The 19,057-nt window shown below is 46.2% G+C and overlaps 1 protein-coding gene across 2 annotated transcripts in view; it reads right to left on the bottom strand.

Annotated features, from left to right (window-relative positions):
* ARHGAP19 (Rho GTPase activating protein 19) overlaps positions 1 to 19,057 on the bottom strand; it is a 47,025-nt gene that overhangs the window by 21,905 nt on the left and 6,063 nt on the right. For both annotated transcript variants that reach the window (XM_029060876.2, XM_029060877.2), the window contains exon 2: positions 1,641 to 1,906. In XM_029060876.2, the coding sequence (XP_028916709.1) occupies positions 1,641 to 1,906 (266 nt within the window). The remainder of the gene's footprint in view (positions 1 to 1,640; positions 1,907 to 19,057) is intronic.

The following is a 19,057-nucleotide window of genomic DNA, read 5'->3' as shown; positions in this document are numbered from 1 at the left end:
TATGGCTGCGAGCCCCAAGTGGGACAGGGACTGTTTCCAACCTGATGTGCTTGTATCTCTCCCAGTGCCTGGCACCTAGTAAGTGCTTAAAAAATACCACAGTTATTTTTATTGCATAAACCCAAAACATAGCGAGGCATTTTCTTGTCCTGGAAAAGGTCTTTAAAGGGACAATTAAATATTAAAGAGCAAAAAGTAGAATGCTAGAAATAGGAGCACACTATCTTGTCCTGCCTAGTACCAATTAGACGGTAAGATTTGGTTTCACTGTGCAGGGTACCCATCAATGTTCAAGTTGGGCTTTAATAAGCAATTATGACCACACTTTTTTTAAGGTATTTGTTAAGCTCTTACTATGTGCCAGGCAATGTATTAAGCATTGGGGTAGATACAAGATAATCAGGTTGGACACAGTCCCTGTCTCACAAGGTGCTCACAGTCTTAATCCCCATTTCCCAGATGAGGCAAATGAGGCACAGAAGTGAAGTGGCTCACCCAAAGTCACACAGCAGACAATTGGCAGAGCCAGGATTGGAACCAGGTTCTCTGATTTTCAGGCCTGTGCACTATCATTCTTTCGATCATATTTATTGAGCGCTTACTGTGTGCAAAGCCCTGTACTAAGCGCTTGGAAAGTACAATTCAGCAACAAATAGACACAATCCCTGACCACAATGAACTCACAGCCTATCCACTAGGTCACACTACTTCTCATTCTTTGTCTAACCCAATTCCAATTCCATACTTTTAATCTTTTATTCTCCCTGCCAGTGGAAATGTGGTATTAATGGGTTAGAGAGGAGAAGAAAGAAGCCCACAATGGCTGTTAGCTGCTCCACCAGCAACTAAACTAAATATCTTGCTGGTCTGGGTTTTTGCTCCATTTGCTAACATTTTGGGGGTGTCTTTCCATTTTCGTTTGAACAGTTCCACAAGTACCCAAAAATCTCTTCTTTCAGATTCCTGATTTGGAAGTACTGCAGAACTTTCAAGTAACCCAGCAGGGAATCTCTGATGAAAATAAGACTGGCATTATTCTACCACAGCCTGTAGACTATAAGCTCCTCGTGGGTAGAGTGTCGATCATATTTGAGGGCTTTCTATGTGCAGAGCACTGTACTAAGTGCTAGGGAGAGTAAGACATAACAATAAACAGATACATTCCCTGCCCACAACGAGCTTAAAGTCTAGAGGGAGAGATAGACATTAATATAAATAAACTACAGATATGCACCTAAGTGCTGTGGAGCTGAAAGGGAGGATGAATAAAGGGAACAAGTCAGCAGGGAGCAGAAGGGAGTTGAGAAGAGAAAATAAGGGCTTAGTCAGGGAAGGCCTCTTGAAGGAGATGTGCCTTCAATAAGGCTTTGAAGTGTGGGAGAATAGTTGTCTACCAGATATGAGGAGGGAGGGCATTCCAAGCTAGAGGCAGGACGTGCGCGAGAGGTCAGTGGTGAGATAGACAAAATCAAGATACAGTGAGAAGGTTAGAATTAGAGGAGCAAAGTGTGCAGGCTCTGTTGTCCATCAGCTCTGTTGTAGGGTACCCTCCCAAGCGATCGGTATGGTGGCTTTCCACGCCATAAGCGTTCGATAAGTCCCACTGACTGACTGATAGCCACCTTCAACAGATTGCCCACCTTTGCGTTTGAGAGACATGAGAGAGCGGAAGAAGCCCGAGGTGCTGCCAGGGCCACTGGGTAACTTGAGGTCCACCTCCCCCATCAACTGGGCCAACTCGGTTCCGGGGAGGTCAATCAGCCTGGTGATGTTGCTGACCACGAGCTCGGTGAACACCTCCGGTTTCTCGTGTCGGAGCTTCTCCACGAAGAAGTCGGGGTTGCAGATGATGGGCTGGCCTCGGAGGGACGACTCATTGCAGATGACCAAACTACAGATGGCATCGCTGAAAAAGTGAAGCAGCGTGGCTTAGTGGAAAGAGCCCAGGCTCGGGAATCAGAGGACATGGTTTCTAATCCCACCTCTGCTACTGGTCAGTTGTGTGACCTTGGCCAAGTCACTTAACTTCTCTGTGCCTCAGTTACCTCATCTATAAAATGGGGATTAAAAGTGTGAGCCCCACGTGGGAGAACCTGATGACCCTGTATCTACCCCAGTGCTTAGAACAGTGCTTGGCACATAGTCCAAACTTAACAAACTTAACAGCGCTTAACAAATACCATAAAAAAAAGAGGGTAAGAACGATGAAGTCCTTCGCTCTGTAACTCTTCTAATCTATCTCCTCCTTCTAACCAGCCACTCGGTAAATCTCTGGAATATTTCACTACCCAACACGGCCTCTTCAGAGGAGAAACAACCCACATCTACTCAATGCTTGGAGGAAATCAATTCTACAATTGTCTACCATTAGGATAATTTTTCCTTTTTTTTAATTAGTCATTCTGAAACCATGAATAATAGGAATAGTTGATACAGTACACCAGCCAATCATATTTTGTCATGTGGCCTGTAGTTACCCTGATTTTCTAATTGGATTCTGTCAGATAAATCAGTGGTATTTACTGACTGCTTAGTATGTGCACCGCACTGTACTAAGCGCCTGGGAGTCTACATTACAAGAGAATTAGCAAACACGTTCCCTGACCGTAACCACCTTTCAGTCTAGAGAGGGAGATCCACGACATGTGAGCTACTTCAAAGAAGCTGCTTTTTAAATTTATCATTATTATTACTATTATTATGATATTTGTTAAGTGCTTAACAAGCACTGCTCTAAATGGTGGGGTAAGTTCATTGTGGGCAGGGAATCTGTTTATTGCTATACTGTACTCGCCCTAGCGTCTAGTACAGTGCTCTGCATACAGTACTATTATTATTAAGTGCCGTCGAGTCGTTTCCGATTCACAGTGACTCCATGGATAGCCATTCTCCAGAACGTCCACATAATCCACACCCTTTCTAATAGTTCTTCCGTTATCGTTGTTATGGTCTTTACCCATCTAGCTGCCGAGCTGCCTCTTCCACATTTTCCCTGGACTTTTCCTAGCATCAGTGTCTTCTCCAGAGAATTAGTCCTCCTGATTAGGTGCCCAAAATATGCTCATCTAAGTCATTTGGCCTTCCAAAGACCACTTTGGATTAATTTGCTCTAAAATCCATTTGTTTGTCTTTCGGGCAGTCCATGGTATTCGCAAAAGCCTTCTCCAACACCGCATTTCAAAAGAATCGATGCTCTTTCTATCCTGTTTTCTCACTGTTCAGCTTTCAGATCCATATATTGGAAACATCAGTAAGCGCTCAATAAATATGATCGAATGAATCAACGAATGATACAAAATAATCAGGTCAAACACAGCCCTGTCTCACATGGGACTCACAGTCTACACATGGGAGAGATCAGGCACTGAATCCCCATTTTACAGGTGAAGAAATTGAGGCAAAGAGAAATTAAGTGACTTGCCCAAGGTCGCACAAGAGGCAACTAGAAGCACTGTGGCCTAAAGATGAGCGCACAGGTCTGAGAGTCAGAAGGACCTGGGTTCTAAACCTGGCTCCGCTGTCTGCTGTATGACCTTGGTTAAGTCACTTCACTTCTCTCTGACTTAGTTCCCTCAGCTGTAAAATGGGGATTAATACTGTGAGCCCCATGTGGGATGGACTGTGTCCAACCTGATTAACTTGATCTACCCTAGTGTGTAGTATAATGCCTGGCACATAGTAAGCACATAATACTGAGAAACAGCGTGGGCTAGTGGATAGAACTTCGGCCTGGAAGTCAAAAGGACCTGGATTCTAATCCTACTTTGCCACTTGTCTGTTGTGTGACCTTGAACGATTCACTTAACTTCTCTGTGCCCCGGTTAACTTATCTTGAAAATAGGGATTAAGCCTGTGAGCCCCATGGACTGTGTCCAACCTGATCAGCTTGTGTCTACCCCAGTGCTTAGTACTGTGCCTGGCACATAGTAAGTGCTTAACAAATTCCAAATAAAAAGAAAAAACCCTGGCAGAGCCAAGATTAGAACCCAGGTCCTCATTCTTCTGAGTAGGCCACACTGGTTCTCATCTATAATACGTAACAAAATCATAAAATTACAGAAAATTTCCACCACAAAGTGATGAAGTATCAAAAGGTCAAGCTAGAGTATTAATGAAGCTTGAAACCTAGTATTTCCAAACTCATTTCACCTAGTCCCTGCAGGGAGAAGTTCCAGAAAACTCTGCTGGGTTTTCATACCACTTCGTTTTTTCCCTGCCAGGGAAAATTTCTCTTCTCTTTACAGTTGAGTGATTCTTCAACTGCATTCTGTGTTAACAGACAGAAGGACCTGAAAAGACTGTATGCCCTTCCCAAAGGTGGCTGCTCCCCAGTTCATTAGGTAAGGTTATAAATCAAACAGCATGGCTTGAAATAATGCTTTCTTCTCTACTCCTAGTCTCCAGGTCTCCTGATTGCCAGGGTAGCGCTCTTTCTGCTTAACCAACAAACTCACCCACCCACTCTGCAAAATGCTGTACTCCTGGCATGTCAAACCCCAAAAAGAACATGACCGGCAGGGATGCAACTGCTAAAATGGCACTGCGCCAGTCACTAGTACTATAATCGACTCCTCCGGGCTGGTTCTCCATCCTGAAGTTTCAGGATCAAAGGTCACCCATCTTCTCCCACTCCTTTCTACGACACCTTTGTGTTTGGATTTCCTCCCTTTATTCACTCCTCCCTTAGCTCCATGGCACTTACGTATATATCCGTAATTTATTTATTTCTCTTAATGTCTGTCTCCCCCTCTAGACTGCAAGTTCCTTGTGGGCAGGGAACATGTCTACCAACTCTGTAACACTGTACTCTCCCAAGGGCTTAGTACAGTGCTCTGCACATGGTAAGCACTAATAAATGCGATTGATTGATCCATTGTTCCTGAAAGGCAACCCCATCATTCATGATGCTATCAGTTTGAAGTTATCTTTGTTTTCTCCCCACTATAAGGAGGTTCCCAAAATAGTTTCCATGCACTGGATCATGATTTCGATCAATCAAGAGTAATAACAATAATGATGGTATTTGTTAAGCGCTTACTATGTGCAAAGCACTGTTCTAAGTGCTGGGGGGGGGGGATACAAGGTGATCAGGTTGTCCCATGTGGGGCTCACAGTCTTAATCCCCATTTTCCAGATGAGGTAACTGAGGCCCAGAGAAGTGAAATGACTTGCCCAAAGTCACACAACTGACAAGTGGCGGAGCCGGGATTAGAACCTAGGACCTCTGACCCCAAACCCGGACTCTTTCCACTGAGCTATGCTACTTCAGTATTTACTGAGCCATGTAAAAGAGGATCGGAAACCTGACTTCCTAGGTAAAAATCTGTGTCAGTTTGTGAGTTCCTGGCAACCTACACCATGACCTCTTCAGATGAACAGTCAGAATATCGCATTCATCCATCCATCCACCCACGCACTCGGACGTGGCCAGATTTTTGGCCCTCAGCCAAAACCTAAAAGGCACTCATTTATGGACTCAGCCGGCTGAAACCCAAATCTTCGCAGAGCACTTGTCTAAACTGGCCCTTTAAAAGGCTGCTACGCAGCTCTACCTGTGCCCACAGTCTTGCCTCAGGTAGTGGCAGCATAAATTCAATTTGATTTCCTTTTTTGGTTTCTAGTCCTGCAAAGCTTTTTTTTATCTGAGTTCCTACCAAATGGAAAATGAAGGGGTTTTTTTAAAAAATCTTTAAATATCCATTTGGCCCTTCCTACTCCTCGCCCAAACTGCCCTTTCCAGCTTGGTCTGGAAGGGGGTTGGCACAAAGAAGACAAGAGGGAGGCTACTTTTCATTCATTCATTCACTGAATTGTATTTATTAAGTGCTTACTGTGTGCAGAGCACTGTACTGGGAAAATACTATATAACAATAAACAGTGACATTCCCTGCCCACAAAAAGCTCACAGTCTAGAGGCAGGGGAGACAGACATCAATATAAATAAATTAAATTACAGAAATAATAGCATGGGCTTGGAAGTCAGAGGTTATGGGTTCTTGTCAGCTGTGTGACTTTGGGCAAGTCTCTTAACTTCTCTGTGCCTCAGTTACGTCATCTGTAAAATGGGGATTAAGATTGTGAGCCCCATGTGGGACAACTTGATTACCTTGAATCTACCCCAGCACTTAGAACAGTGCTTGGCACAGAGTAAGCGCTTAACAAATACCATCCCTACTTCACTTCTCGGTGCCTCAGTTCCCTCATCTGTAAAATGGGGATTAAGACTGTGAGCCCCACGTGGGACAACCAGATTCCCCTGTGTCTACCCCAGCGCTTAGAACAGTGCTCGGCACATAGTAAGCGCTTAACAAATACCAACATTATTATTATTATTATTATTACAAGTGCTTTGGAGCTGGGCCGGCGGGGGAGGAGGGAAGAGCAAAGGGAGCAGGTCAGGGCGATGCAGAAGGGAGTGGGAGATGAGGAAAAGTGGGGCTTAGTCTGGGAAGGCCTCTTGAAGGAGATGTGCCTTCATTAAGGCTTCAAAGCAGGGGAGAGTAATTGTCTGTCGGATTGGAGGGTGGGCGTTCCCAGCCGGAGCCCAACTGGTCTCGGCATGTGCCGGCCCAATCCGGCCCCACGTGCTTGGGAAATTCTGGCTAGGCCCAGCCTGAGCGAAATGTTTAGGCTCTCTCTCATCCTTTCATGGGTGGGCAGTGTGGCCCAGTGAATAGAGTGAGAGACCCTGGGAGCAGGGACTCCTGGGTTCCTGTCCCAGCTCCACCATATAATAATGCTGGTATTTGTTAAGCGCTTACTATATGCAGAGCACTGTTCTAAGCGCTGAGGTAGATGCAGGGTAATCAAGTTGTCCCACGTGAGGCTCACAGTTAATCCCCATTTCACAGATGAGGGAACTTAGGCCCAGAGAAGTGAAGTGACTTGCCCACAGTCACACAGCTGACAAGTGGCAGATCTGGGATTCGAACCCATGACCTCCGACTCCCAAGCTCGGGCTCTTTCCACTGAGCCACGCTGCTTCTGTGGGACCCTGGGCAAATCAGTTGATTTCTCTCTGGCTCGGTTTCCTCATCTATAAAATGGGGATGATATCTCTGCTCCCCCCTATAACCTTACAGACTGTGAGCGCTGTGTGAAATGGGAACTGTGTCCAATCTGATTATCTTGCACTGACCAGAGTTCTTGGCACAGAGAAAATGCTTAATAAATACCATCACTGCAAGCACTTATTTTGTGCCAGGCACTGTACTAAACTCTGGAGTAGATAATTGAGTTGGGCACAGTCCCTGTCCCACACAGGGCTCACAGTCTTAATCCCTATTTTACAGATGTAGGTAACTGAGGTACACAGAAGTTAAATTACTTGTCCAAGGTCACACAGTCGGCACGTGACAGAGCTGGAATTAGAACCCAGTTCCTCTGACTCCCAGGTCCATGCTCCCCAGACATTTAATGCCCACCTCGGGTCCCCTGTCCACCTGCCTCGCCCATCTTTGCCCCCAATGACCTGGCCGCCAATTTTATCAACAAAACTGCTATCAGGAGTGAGCTCCCTAAAATCACCCCTGCCCCTCCCTGAAGAGCTCCCCCTTCAACTCTCTCATCCTTTCCAGCAGTATCTCTAGAGGAGATCTCCTGCCTCCACTCAAAAGTCACCCTCTCCACCTGTGCATCCAACCCCATCCCTCTGCATTATATCAAATCTCTTGCTCCCTCCCTTCTTCCTTTTCTAACAGCCATCTTCAACTGTTCGCTCTCCAATGGCTTCTTCCCCACTGCTTTCAAACATGTTCACGTCTCCCCATCCTAAAAAAAAAAAACTTCCCTAGACCCCATGGCTCCCTTCAGTTATCGTCCCATCTTCCTCCTACCATTCCTCTCCAAATTCCCTGAGCGAGCTGTCTACTCCCACTGTCTCAATTTCCTCTCCTCCACTTCTCTCCTTGACCCCCTCCAATCTGGCTTCTGTCCCCTTTGCTCCACAGAATCCGCCCTCTCGAAGGTCATCAATGATTTCCTTCTCAACAACTCCAACAGTTTTTATTTCATCCTAATCCTCCTCGACTTCTCTGCTGACTTTGACACTGCTGACCACTCCCTCCTCCTGGAAACATTACCTAACCTCAGCTTCATTGACACTGTCCTCTCCTAGTTCTCCTACTATCTCTCTGGCCACTCATTTTCAGTCTGTTTTGCAAGTTCTTCCTCTGTCTCCCACTCCCTAACTGTAGATGTCCCCCAAGGCTCAGTTCCGGGTCCCCTTCTTTTAATAATAATAATGTTGGTATTTGTTAAGCGCTTACTATGTGCCAAGCACTGTTCTAAGCGCTGGGGTAGACACAGGGGAATCAGGATGTCCCATGTAGGGCTCACAGTTTTAATCTCCATTTTACAGATGAGGTAACTGAGGCACAGAGAAGTTAAGTGACTTGCCCACAGTCACACAGCTGACACCACTTCAACTATTAATTCTATGCTGATGACAGCTTTTCTCCATCTACACCCACTCCCTTGGAAAACTCATTCGCTCACACCACTTCAACTATTAATTCTATGCTGATGACACCCAAATCTGTACCTCCAGCCCTGACAGTCTCCCTCTCTGCAGTCTCACATTTCCTCCTGCCTTCAAGGCGTCTCTCCTTGGATGTCCTCCCGTCACCTCAAACTTAATATGGCTAAAACTGAACTTCTTATCCTCCCACCTAAAGCCTGTCCTCCCGCCCACTTTCTCATCACTGCTGATGGCACCAACCACCCTGTCTCACAAGCCCAACCATAGCATTATCCTTGACTCCATTCTCTCTCGTTCAACCCACATATTCAAACCATCACAAAATCCTGTTTGTTCTTCCTTCTCAAGATCACTAAAATTCGCCCCTTCCTCTCCATCGAAACTTGCTGCCACGTTAATGCCAGCGCTTATCCTACCCAGCCTTGATTATTCTACCAGCCACCTTGCTGACCTCCCGGCCTCCTGTCTCTCCCCCACTCCGGCCCATATTTCATTCTGTCGTCCAGACCATTTTCCTTCAAAAACTTTCAGGCCATGTTTTCCCACTCCTCAAGAAACTCCTCAAGAAATGGTTGCCCATCCACCTTCATATCAAACAAAAACTCCTCACCATTGGCTTTAAAGCACTTAATCCCCTTGCCCCCTCCTACCTCACCTCGCTAACTCTACTGCTACAATCCAGCCCGCACACTTCATTTCTCTAATACTAACCTTCTCACTCTACCTCCATCTTGTCTATCTTGCCGCCAACCTCTTGCCCACATCCTACTTCTGGTCTGGAGTGCCCCCTCTCCTCATATCACACAGATTATTGCTCTGCCCCACTTCAAAGCCTTATTGAAGGCACATCTCCTCCAAGAAGCCTTCCCTGATTATGCCCTCCACTCCTCTTCTCCCACTTCCTTCTGCATCGGCCAGTCTTGCTCTTTTTTTGTTTTTGTTTTTGTTCCCTCTCTCTCTCTCTCTCACACACACACACACACACACATTCTCACACTCCATAAATACAATTACAATTTAGTACAATGCCTGGTATATAGTAAGCAATTAACAAGTACCATTTTTTTTAATTATCTACTCTCCTTTAGGGTCCAAGGAAATTTCTTGAGACAAGAAACAGGAATACACAATCCTTAGCACCCAAGTATGTGATTTGAACTCACTGTAACTTAGAAAAGCACTCTACTATCGGCTTGTTATATATGCAAACATCTACATATCCCAAAGTTGGTAAAAATTTATTCTTGTTGCAAAAAGCTGTAATCAGGCTACTAGGCTAGTTTTCAAATTTTGAAAGTCTGTGGATGTTCGATACATGTGGAATTGGGGTCATCTATCCAATAGGCCCTACTGTTTCCAAAGCAGAGAAGTAGCGTGGCTTAGTGGATACAACACGGTCCGGGAAGCCAGAAGGACATGGGTTCTAATCGTGCCTCCACCACTTGTCTGACTTGTGTGACCTTGGACAAGTCACTTCACTTCTCTGGGCCTAAACTGTCTCATCCACAAAATGGGGATTAAGACTGTGAGCCCCACGTGGGACCTGGGCTGTGACCAATCTGATTAGCTTGTACCTACTCCAGCGCTTAGTACAGTGCCTGGCACATAGTAAGCACTTACCAAATACTATTTTTTTTAAAGCCCTTTCTCTACTTGCCTGGGAACACCATAGATGACAGGTGGGTTTTTCTAGTTTCAACCTTTCAACTTTCACTGTGGTGAAACAGATTCATTGGTGCCAAAGCCTAAGATCTACAAGATGGTGGTCCCAATCTTAGTTCTTCCACAAAAGCTAGAGCACAGTCGAGGTCCTCCTCTCCGACCAATCGCCCAGACCAGTCTTGTGCTATAGGAACCAAGTGCAGGTCGCCAACCCCTGAGGCTCCTGGCCTCCCCAGCCCTCGGCCCAGCTCCCTCCAGCCCACTCCCACTCCAAATTCCCTAACAAACCCAGAGCCTCTAGGCCTGGGAAGGATGATACTCAGATTGCCAGCTCCATCTAAGAGTTTAATGCCACAAAGGTCACTCCACCATGGCCTAGTGGATACAGCCCAGGCCTGGGAGTCAGAAGGAGCTGGGTTCTAATCCCAACTCTGCCACCTGTCTGCTGTGTGGCCTTGGTCACGTCACTTCACTTCTCTGGGCTCAGTTCCCTCATTTGTAAAATGGGGGTTAAGACTGTGAGTCCTATGTGGGACAGGGACTGTGTCCTATCTAATTACCTTGTATCTGCCCCAGGACTTAGAACAGTGCTTGACATATAGTCTGCTGTGTGACCTTGGGCAAATCACTTAATTTCTCTGTGCCTCGGCCACCTCATCTGTAAAATGAGGATTAAGACTGTGAGCCCTGCGTGGGACAACCTGATTGCCCTGTATCTACCCCAGCACTTAGAACTGTGCTTGGCACATAGTAAGCGCTTAACAAATACCAACATTATTATTATTATTACATAGTAAGCACTTAAATACCATCATCATCGAACAACGTTTCAATCAATGGTATTTACTGAGAGCCTACTATGTGCAGGGCACTGTACTCAGCCCTCGGGAGAGTTCAATATAAACTTGGTAGACACGTTCCCCGCCCACAAGGAGCTTACAATCTAGAGGGGGCATTCTTTCTGTACTTCCTTTTCTCTTCTCCCTTTTTAACCTATTTCCAGGCCCATTTTCCTTTCCCCACTTCAGCTCTCAACTTTTTTCCTCCTCTTTCTTACCCCTTCAGTTAACCCTTTCTCTCCAAGCCTTGGGAGGGACCCGGGACTGGGTAGCCCCGCTCAGAGGCTGCTCGGGGCACTGAGGGAGAGCTAGCAATGATGGCGCCAAGCACCAAAAATGTGGGTGGCAGCAGGGGCAATTCTGGGTTCCTCTTACAGCTGCCCTGCATCCCTAAACTCTTCTCCCATCCTGGCCACAGAAATCCTGGTGGCTTCCTCAGGGCTGAAGTGAAAAATAAAATTTCTGGCACTACATTAACCCAACCCACCCCCGTCAACTCGGGGTTCCTATTATTTCCAAATAGATAAAACCGGGAACATTTCAATTGAGATTAATTTAGAGTTAAACAGATTAGTGCAACACAGTTGTGGTTTCCCACAGGGTGGTAGTTGGCCCTTATGCTAACTAAAAAAAATGTTAAAAGCAAGAAAGAATATAAAATATCTTACATGAGTGCAGAGAGCTTCTGGCGAGGCATTGGGGAGGCAGGCGCAGGACAAGAACTCGTCCTTGTTTGCAGCCACCAAGAAACCCTCGCCAGCGAACCCAACCCAAGCAAATTCCAAGCAGGCGAGGAGAGACAAGGGTACATTATGAAACCTGAAAGGCCGTCCTTGTGTACTGGTCTGCATTTAAGGACAAAACAGAAATGAAAAGCTGAACCAATTGACTGCATCTGTCAATGGTCAATGCACAGAGATCTTTGGGGGGGAAAAAACCCCACCTTTCGTTGGAGTAACTTCTTTTCAGCACCACGCTTACTGACAGGTAATTTTGACCAAAGTCAAACACTCTGAGATTGCAGCAAGCCATTTGATGGAAATGCCACTGAACAATGAAAGAGCACCTGATTTAATACTGGGAGCTTCACAGAGATGGCTGGGACCCAGGTATTTTGACATGACAGGGAAGCAGTGTGGCCTAGGGGATAGAGCACAGGTCTGGGAGTCAGAGGACCTGGGTTCTAAACCCGGCTCTGCCATTTACCTGCTGGGAGACCTTGGACAAGTCACTTAACTTCTTCGTGTTTCAATTACCTCTTCTGTAAAATGGGGATTAAGGCTGTGAGCCCTGTATGGGACAGGGACTACATCCAATGTGATCATTTGTATCTAACCCAGCACTTAGTACAATGTCTAGTACATAGTAAATGCTTAACAAGTACTATTAAAAAAATTAAAAAGATAAAAGTATAAACCTTTGTCACTCTGCTCTTATCTTTGCCCCCATCAAACACTCCTTTGGCTAAGCCATTTCCCTCCAAATCAAGCCTAGTGGCTTGCCCTCCTGAAAAGAAGTGTGGCCTAGTGGGAAGAGCACAGGGCTGGGAGACAGAGAACCTGGGGTCCTAATTCCAACTCCACTACTTGCCAGCTGTGTGACCTTGAGCAAGTCATTCAACTTCTCTGAACATCAGTTTCCTCATCTGAATAATGACAATTCAACCCCTGTTCTCCCTACTACTGAGACCGTGAGTCCTATGTGGGACAGGGATTGTGATCGACCTGATTATCTGGCATGTCACCCCCCACCTCAAAAATCTCCATTGCTTGCCTATCCACCTCCTTATCAAACAAAAACTCCTCACTATTGGCTTTAAAGCTCTCCATCACTTTACCCCCTCCTACCTCACCTCCCTTCTCTCCTTCTACATCCTAGCCCACACACTCTGCTCCTCTGGTGCTAACCTTGATCTCGCCTGTCTCACCGCCGACCCTTGGCCCATGTCCTACCTCTGGCCTGGAACACTCCTCAAATCCTCCTCAAATCCGCAATCACTCTTCCCCCCTTCAAAGCCCTACTGAAGGTGGCACCTCCTCCAAGAGGCCTTCCCAGACTAAGCCCCACTTCTCCTCAGCTCCCCCTCCCTTCCGCATCACCACGACTCACTCCCTTTGCTCTTCCTCCCTCCCCCTGCCCCACAGCACTTATGTATATATGTATATATCTGTAATTCTATTTATATAGATGCCTGTTTACTTGCACTGATGTCTGTCCCAGTGCCCCTCCCCCTGCCCCATCTAGACTGTGAGCCGTTATGGACAGGGATTATCTCTCTTTATTGCTGTACTGTACTTTCCATGAGCTTAGTGCAGAGGTCTGCACACAGTAAGCGCTCAATAAATACAATTGAATGAATGAATGAAAGTATCACCCCAGAGTTTAGAATAATGCTTGGCACACAGTAAGCACTTAAATGCCACAATGACTATCAAGGAAAAACTGACACTAAACTCTAAGCTTCCCCACTCTCTTCTTCCTTATTTATCTGCCTCTTCACCTGGTACTCTCCAGTCCTTATTTTCCACTCCTCCCAAACAAATCTTTCCACTGTTCCTTGTTCACAAAACTGCCTGGAACACCCACCCCCAACAAATCATAAAACTACTGCTCTTCACATCTTTAATGTCCTCCTGAAATCACACCTCCTCCAGGAAGCTTTCCCTGATTAATTTTCTTCTCCTCAGGTCGTGTCCTGCCAATCACCACCTCGGCACTTATAGCCCCCTAGAGCACTTATGTACATATGCTACTTTGGCCTTATGTGTTCACTTATCCCTCTTTCTAGTCTCTTGTTATAACCAATTGGATCTCTTTTTCCCCCCAACTGTCAGTAATCCCATGTAAGTCTCTCCTATTAAGCGGTACATTCCTTCACGGTAGGGAATATGTCTTTTATCCCTATTATACTTCAGGAAATGGCTTCAAACTATTCTGCCCTGTCTCAACCAATCGATACCACCTTTTGAGCATTTACTGTCTGCAGAGTTCTGTACAGTGTGCTGGGGAAGGAGTACTAATACTAATGATGATTTTTTTAAGTGTTTACTATGTGCGAAGCACTGTGCCAAAGTAATCAGGTTGTCTCACAGCCTTAATCCCCATTTTATAGATTAGGTAACTGAGGCACACAGAAGTTCAGTGACTTGCCCAAAGTCACACAGCTGATAAGTGGTGGAGCCGGCCCCACAGTTCCCCTAGGAACATGAGGCTTAAAGGAAAAAAAGCAAAACCCAAATGGCGTTAATACCCAGTCAGATCTGACACGTGTTTTTGGAGGGGCTTTTTAATGGTATTTCATTCATTCAATAGTATTTATTGAGCACTTACTATGTGCTGTACTAAGCACTTGGAATGTAATTACGCGCTTATTATGTTCCAGGCTCTGAACTAAGTGTTGAGGTAGAGACAAGGCAATCAGGTTGGACATAGTCCATGTCCCATGTGGGGCTCACAATCTTAATGTCTGTGTTACAGATGAGGTAATTGATGCACAAAGAAGTGAAGTGACTTGCCTAAGGTCACCAAGAGACAAGTGGAAGAGCCGGGATTAGAATCCACATCCTCTGACTCCTGGGCCCGTGCTCTTTCACTAGACTATAAGCTTGTTCTGGGCAGGGACTGTGTCTGTTACACTGTTCTATTGTACTCTCCCAAGAGCTTAATACAGTGCTCTGTACACAGTAAGCACTCAATGAATACGATTGACTGACTAGGTCCAGCGTTTTGAAGAGAATGTTTCGGAGAGATGTCACTGGACACATCTGCATCTGCTGGATGGAAGGTGGTGAAGCCTAGTGGAAAGCGCTAGGGCCTGGGGGATCTGGAGGCTCCACCTGCTAAAACTGACTCTGCCACTTTGCCTGCTGTGAGACCTCAGGCAAGTCACTTTCCTCCTCTGTGCCTCGGGTTTCCTCACCTGTAAAATGAGGATAAAACGACTGCCCTGCTTCCCTCTTAGTATGGGAGCCCCACTCTGAGCAGGGACTGTGCCCAATCTATCGTGCATCCGCTCCAATACTGAGCCAAGTGCTTGGCACATAATAAAGGTTAAAAAAAAAAAACACTATCATTTTACAGTACACAAAATGGTGTTGAAAGAAACGACTAAACGCATGGTGCTGGACCCAGGGTGAATCCTAAAGAGTGATGTCAAAAAAACCGGGTTCATGTTTCTTTCTTTTTAGGCCAGGGGAGGGTTACTAGAACGCAGACTTGAGAACATATGTGCCGAGGGGGCTGCAGACATTCATTACCCACGGGCACTACCCACACATGCTATTACTGAAGCGAGGGGAGAAGAGACACTGCATAAAAAGCTTGCCATAAGCCTCTGAACTCTCTCCTACTCAATCATTCCTTCAGTACTATTCATTGAGTGCTTACTGTGTGCAGAGCACTGTACTAAGCGCTTGGAAAATACAATTCAGCAATAAAGAGAGACAATCCCTGCCCACACGGGGCTTCCAGTCTAGAGGGGGGAGACAGCATCAAAACAAGTAAATGGCATTAATAGCATCAATATAAATAAATAGAATTATAGATATATACACATCAAAACAAGTAAACAGGTATTAATATAAACAGAATTATAGATATGTAAACATATACACATATGCATAGGTGCCGTGGGGGTTGGAGGGGTCCATCAAGTTTGGAGGGCAGCTCTCTGTAGACCCCAAAAGAGGGTGCAGAAGGGCAAGACAGGAAGAGGAGCAAGGCAGGAACCCCTCCCTTAACCCAGCATCCTTCTGGTAAGGAAAGGGGGTCAGGAGTTGCTGAGAAGCAGCGAGGTCTAGTAGATAGAGCAAGTCCCCAGGAGTCAGAAGGACTTGGGTTCTAATACCAGCTCCACCACTTGTCTGCAGTGTGATCTTGGGTCTCCCGTCAAGATTATTAATAGGGTAACCAGGCTTTCCCACGTGGGGCTCACAATTTTAATCCCCATTTTACAGATGAGGTAACTAAGGCACAGAGAAGTTAAGTGACTTGCCCAAGGTCACACAGCAGACAAGTGGTGGAGATGGGATTAGAACCCACGTCCTCTGACTCCCAAACGCGGGCTCTTTCCACTAAGCCACGCCCTTGTCTGTTATCCATGCAGCTCTCTCATCCCTTGAGTCAGCCTGCCACTTTTTACAAAGTACGAGTCCGTGTCACGGTCTGCCCTGTGTCAAGCGACACGGATTCGCAGGCGGCCACGCTAGTACTTCTCCTCTACAGGGAGCTGCCAATATCACAGGAAGGACCGAGAAAGAAAACTCATAATAATAATAATTGTGATACTTGCTTAGCTCTTACTATGAGCCAGGCACTGTTTTAAGCTCTTGGATGGATACAAGCCAATCGGGTTGAATACAGTACCGGTCCCCCATGAGGCTCACAGTCTTAATCCCCATTTTACAGATGAGGGAACTGAGGCACAGAGAAGTGAAGTGACTTGCCCAAGGTCCCAGAGCAGACAGGTGGCGGAGTCGAAATTAGAATCCATGACCTTCTGGCTCCAAGGCCCCGGCTCTATCGGTTACGCCGACCAGATGCATCATAAAGGGGAAGTGATTAGAAATTCAAATACCGTGTGGAGAGTCACTATGAGAAGAATGTGGGAACGAGATTTTAAAATCCCCAAACAGCTGAAGGGAATGAATGGAACCGTTCCCAGGACAAAACCGAATAGCTCTGAAAGGAGTGTGGGCGGCCCCAAGTAATGAGCGTGTGTGCAGTATGCACGAAGCAGGCCTTTCCACGCCTACAAGGAACCAGACAGCCTCAGAGTCACACGTGGCCAAAGAAAGATGACAACAAACCAGAGCTGGCTGGTAGGAATATAGACCATCTGGAGGAGGGATGAAAGGAAGGATACAAAGAAGTGCAGCATTGACTCTTTCACAAAACCACCAAAGTTAGGGACAGAAATGGAGCTCAAGAGGGATGCCACATATATCACATATGCCAAGGCCAGAGATCTAAACTGTACGCTTGCTGTGGGCAGGGAATGTCTGTTATATTGTACTCTCCCAAGCACTTAAAACGATGCTCTCTGCACACAGTAAGCACTTAAGACGACTGACTGAATGATCAATCCGTAGTATTTATTGAGTGCTCAGTTTACCTCATCCTACCTCACCTCACTAATCTACCACATCCCAGACCACACGCTCAGCTCCTCTAGTGCCAGCTTACTCACTGTTCCTCGACCTCCCCCGCCTTTGAAGCCTTACTGAAGGCACAATTCCTCCAAGAGCCTTCCTTTCCTCTTCTCCCACTCCTTTTTCTGTCAGCCTGACTTGCTCCCTTTGTTCTTCCCCGCTCCCAGCCCCACAGTACTTATATACACGTCTGTATTTGAATTGATGTCTGTCTCTCCCCTCTAGACTGTAAACTCATGTGGGCAGGGAATGTGTCTGTTTATTGTTGTAGTGTACTTTCCCAAGCACTTACTACAGTGCTCTGCACACAGTAAGTGCTCAATAACCACGAGTGAATGAATGAAGATCCAAGTGCGTAGGCAATGCAGAAGGGAAAAGGAGTAGGTGAAATGAGGGATTAGTTGGCGAAGGCCTCTTGGAAATATGACTTTAGTAAGGCTTTTCACTCTGCTGCCTAGATTATCCTTCTACAGAAACACTCTGGGCACGTCATCCCCCTCCTCAAAAATCATAAGTGGTGGCCTATCAACCTTCTCATGAAGCAAAAACTCCTCCCTATTGGCTTCAAAGCTGTCCATCCCCTTGCCCCCTCCGACCTCACCTCCCTTCTCTCTTTCTCCAGCCCAGCCCGCACACTTCGCTCCTCTGCCTCCGCTTACCTCCTCATTAGGCCTGGTTCTCTCCTGTCCCACCGTCGACCCCTGGCCCACGTCCTACCTCTGGCCTGGAATGCCCTCCCTCCTCAAATCCGCCAAATAGCACACTTCCCCCCCTTCAAAGCCCCACTGAAAGCTCACCTCCTCCAGGAGGCCTTCCTGGACTAAGTCCCCCTTTCCTCTGCTCCTCCTCTCTCCCCATCACCCAACTCCCTCCCTCTGCTCTCCCCCACTCCCCACCTCACAGCACTTGCTTATATACGTACATATTTATTTTTCCATTTATTTTATTCATGATGTGTATATATCTATAATTCTATTGATTTATATTGATGCTATTGATGCCTATTTATTTATTTTGATGTCTGTCTCCCCCTTTCTAGACTGTGAGCCCATTGTAGGGCAGGGATTGTCTCTCTTTGTTGCTGAATTGTACTCTCCCAAGTGCTTAGTACAGTGCTCTGCACACAGTAAGCGTTCAAATACGATTGAATGAATGGTCTCTCTCTGTTGCCCAATTGTACTTTCCAAGCGCTTAGTACAGTACTTTGCACACAGTAAGCACTCAATAAATATGATTAAATGAATGAATGAATTAATGAAGGACAGTGGTAGTCTGTTGTAATGAAGGGGGTGGGGGTGCCAAGCCAGGGGGAGGACATGGGCAAGGGGTCAGTGGCAGGACAGACAAGACTGAGGTACAGGGGGCAGGTTGACTTTAGAGGAGCAAAATGTGCAACCTGGGGATGTAGTAGGAAACAAATGAGGTAGGAAGGGGTGAGCTGATTAAGTGCTCTAAAGCTGATGGGCTGGAGTTTTTGTCTGATGTGAAGGTGGATGGGTAACCACTGGAAGATCTTCAGGGATGGGGTAACGTGGACTGAGCTTTTTTTTTAGAAAAAAATGATCCAAACAGCACAGTCTTCACCGGAGAGCGGAGGTAGTGAGGTCAGTGGGGAGGCTGATGCAGTAGTCAAGGCAGGAGATGGATCAGCATGGTAGCATTTTGGATGGAGAGGAAGGGGCAGATTTTAGTAATGATGTGGAGGTGGAACCGACAGGATTTGGTGACAGATGGAATATGTGAGGCAAATGGAAGAGATGAGTTGAAGATACTGCCAAGGTAATGAGCTTGCAAATGAAAGAGATGAGTTGAAGATAATATTAATAATAATGATAGTATTTATTCATTCATTCAATCAAATTTATTGAGTGCTTACTATGTGCAGAGCACTGGACTAAGCGCTTGGAATGTACAATTCAGCAACAGAG

This window comes from Ornithorhynchus anatinus, chromosome 3 (assembly GCF_004115215.2).
Source record: "Ornithorhynchus anatinus isolate Pmale09 chromosome 3, mOrnAna1.pri.v4, whole genome shotgun sequence".
NCBI classification, from domain to species: domain Eukaryota; kingdom Metazoa; phylum Chordata; class Mammalia; order Monotremata; family Ornithorhynchidae; genus Ornithorhynchus; species Ornithorhynchus anatinus.
This window is presented reverse-complemented; position numbering and strand designations above follow the sequence as displayed.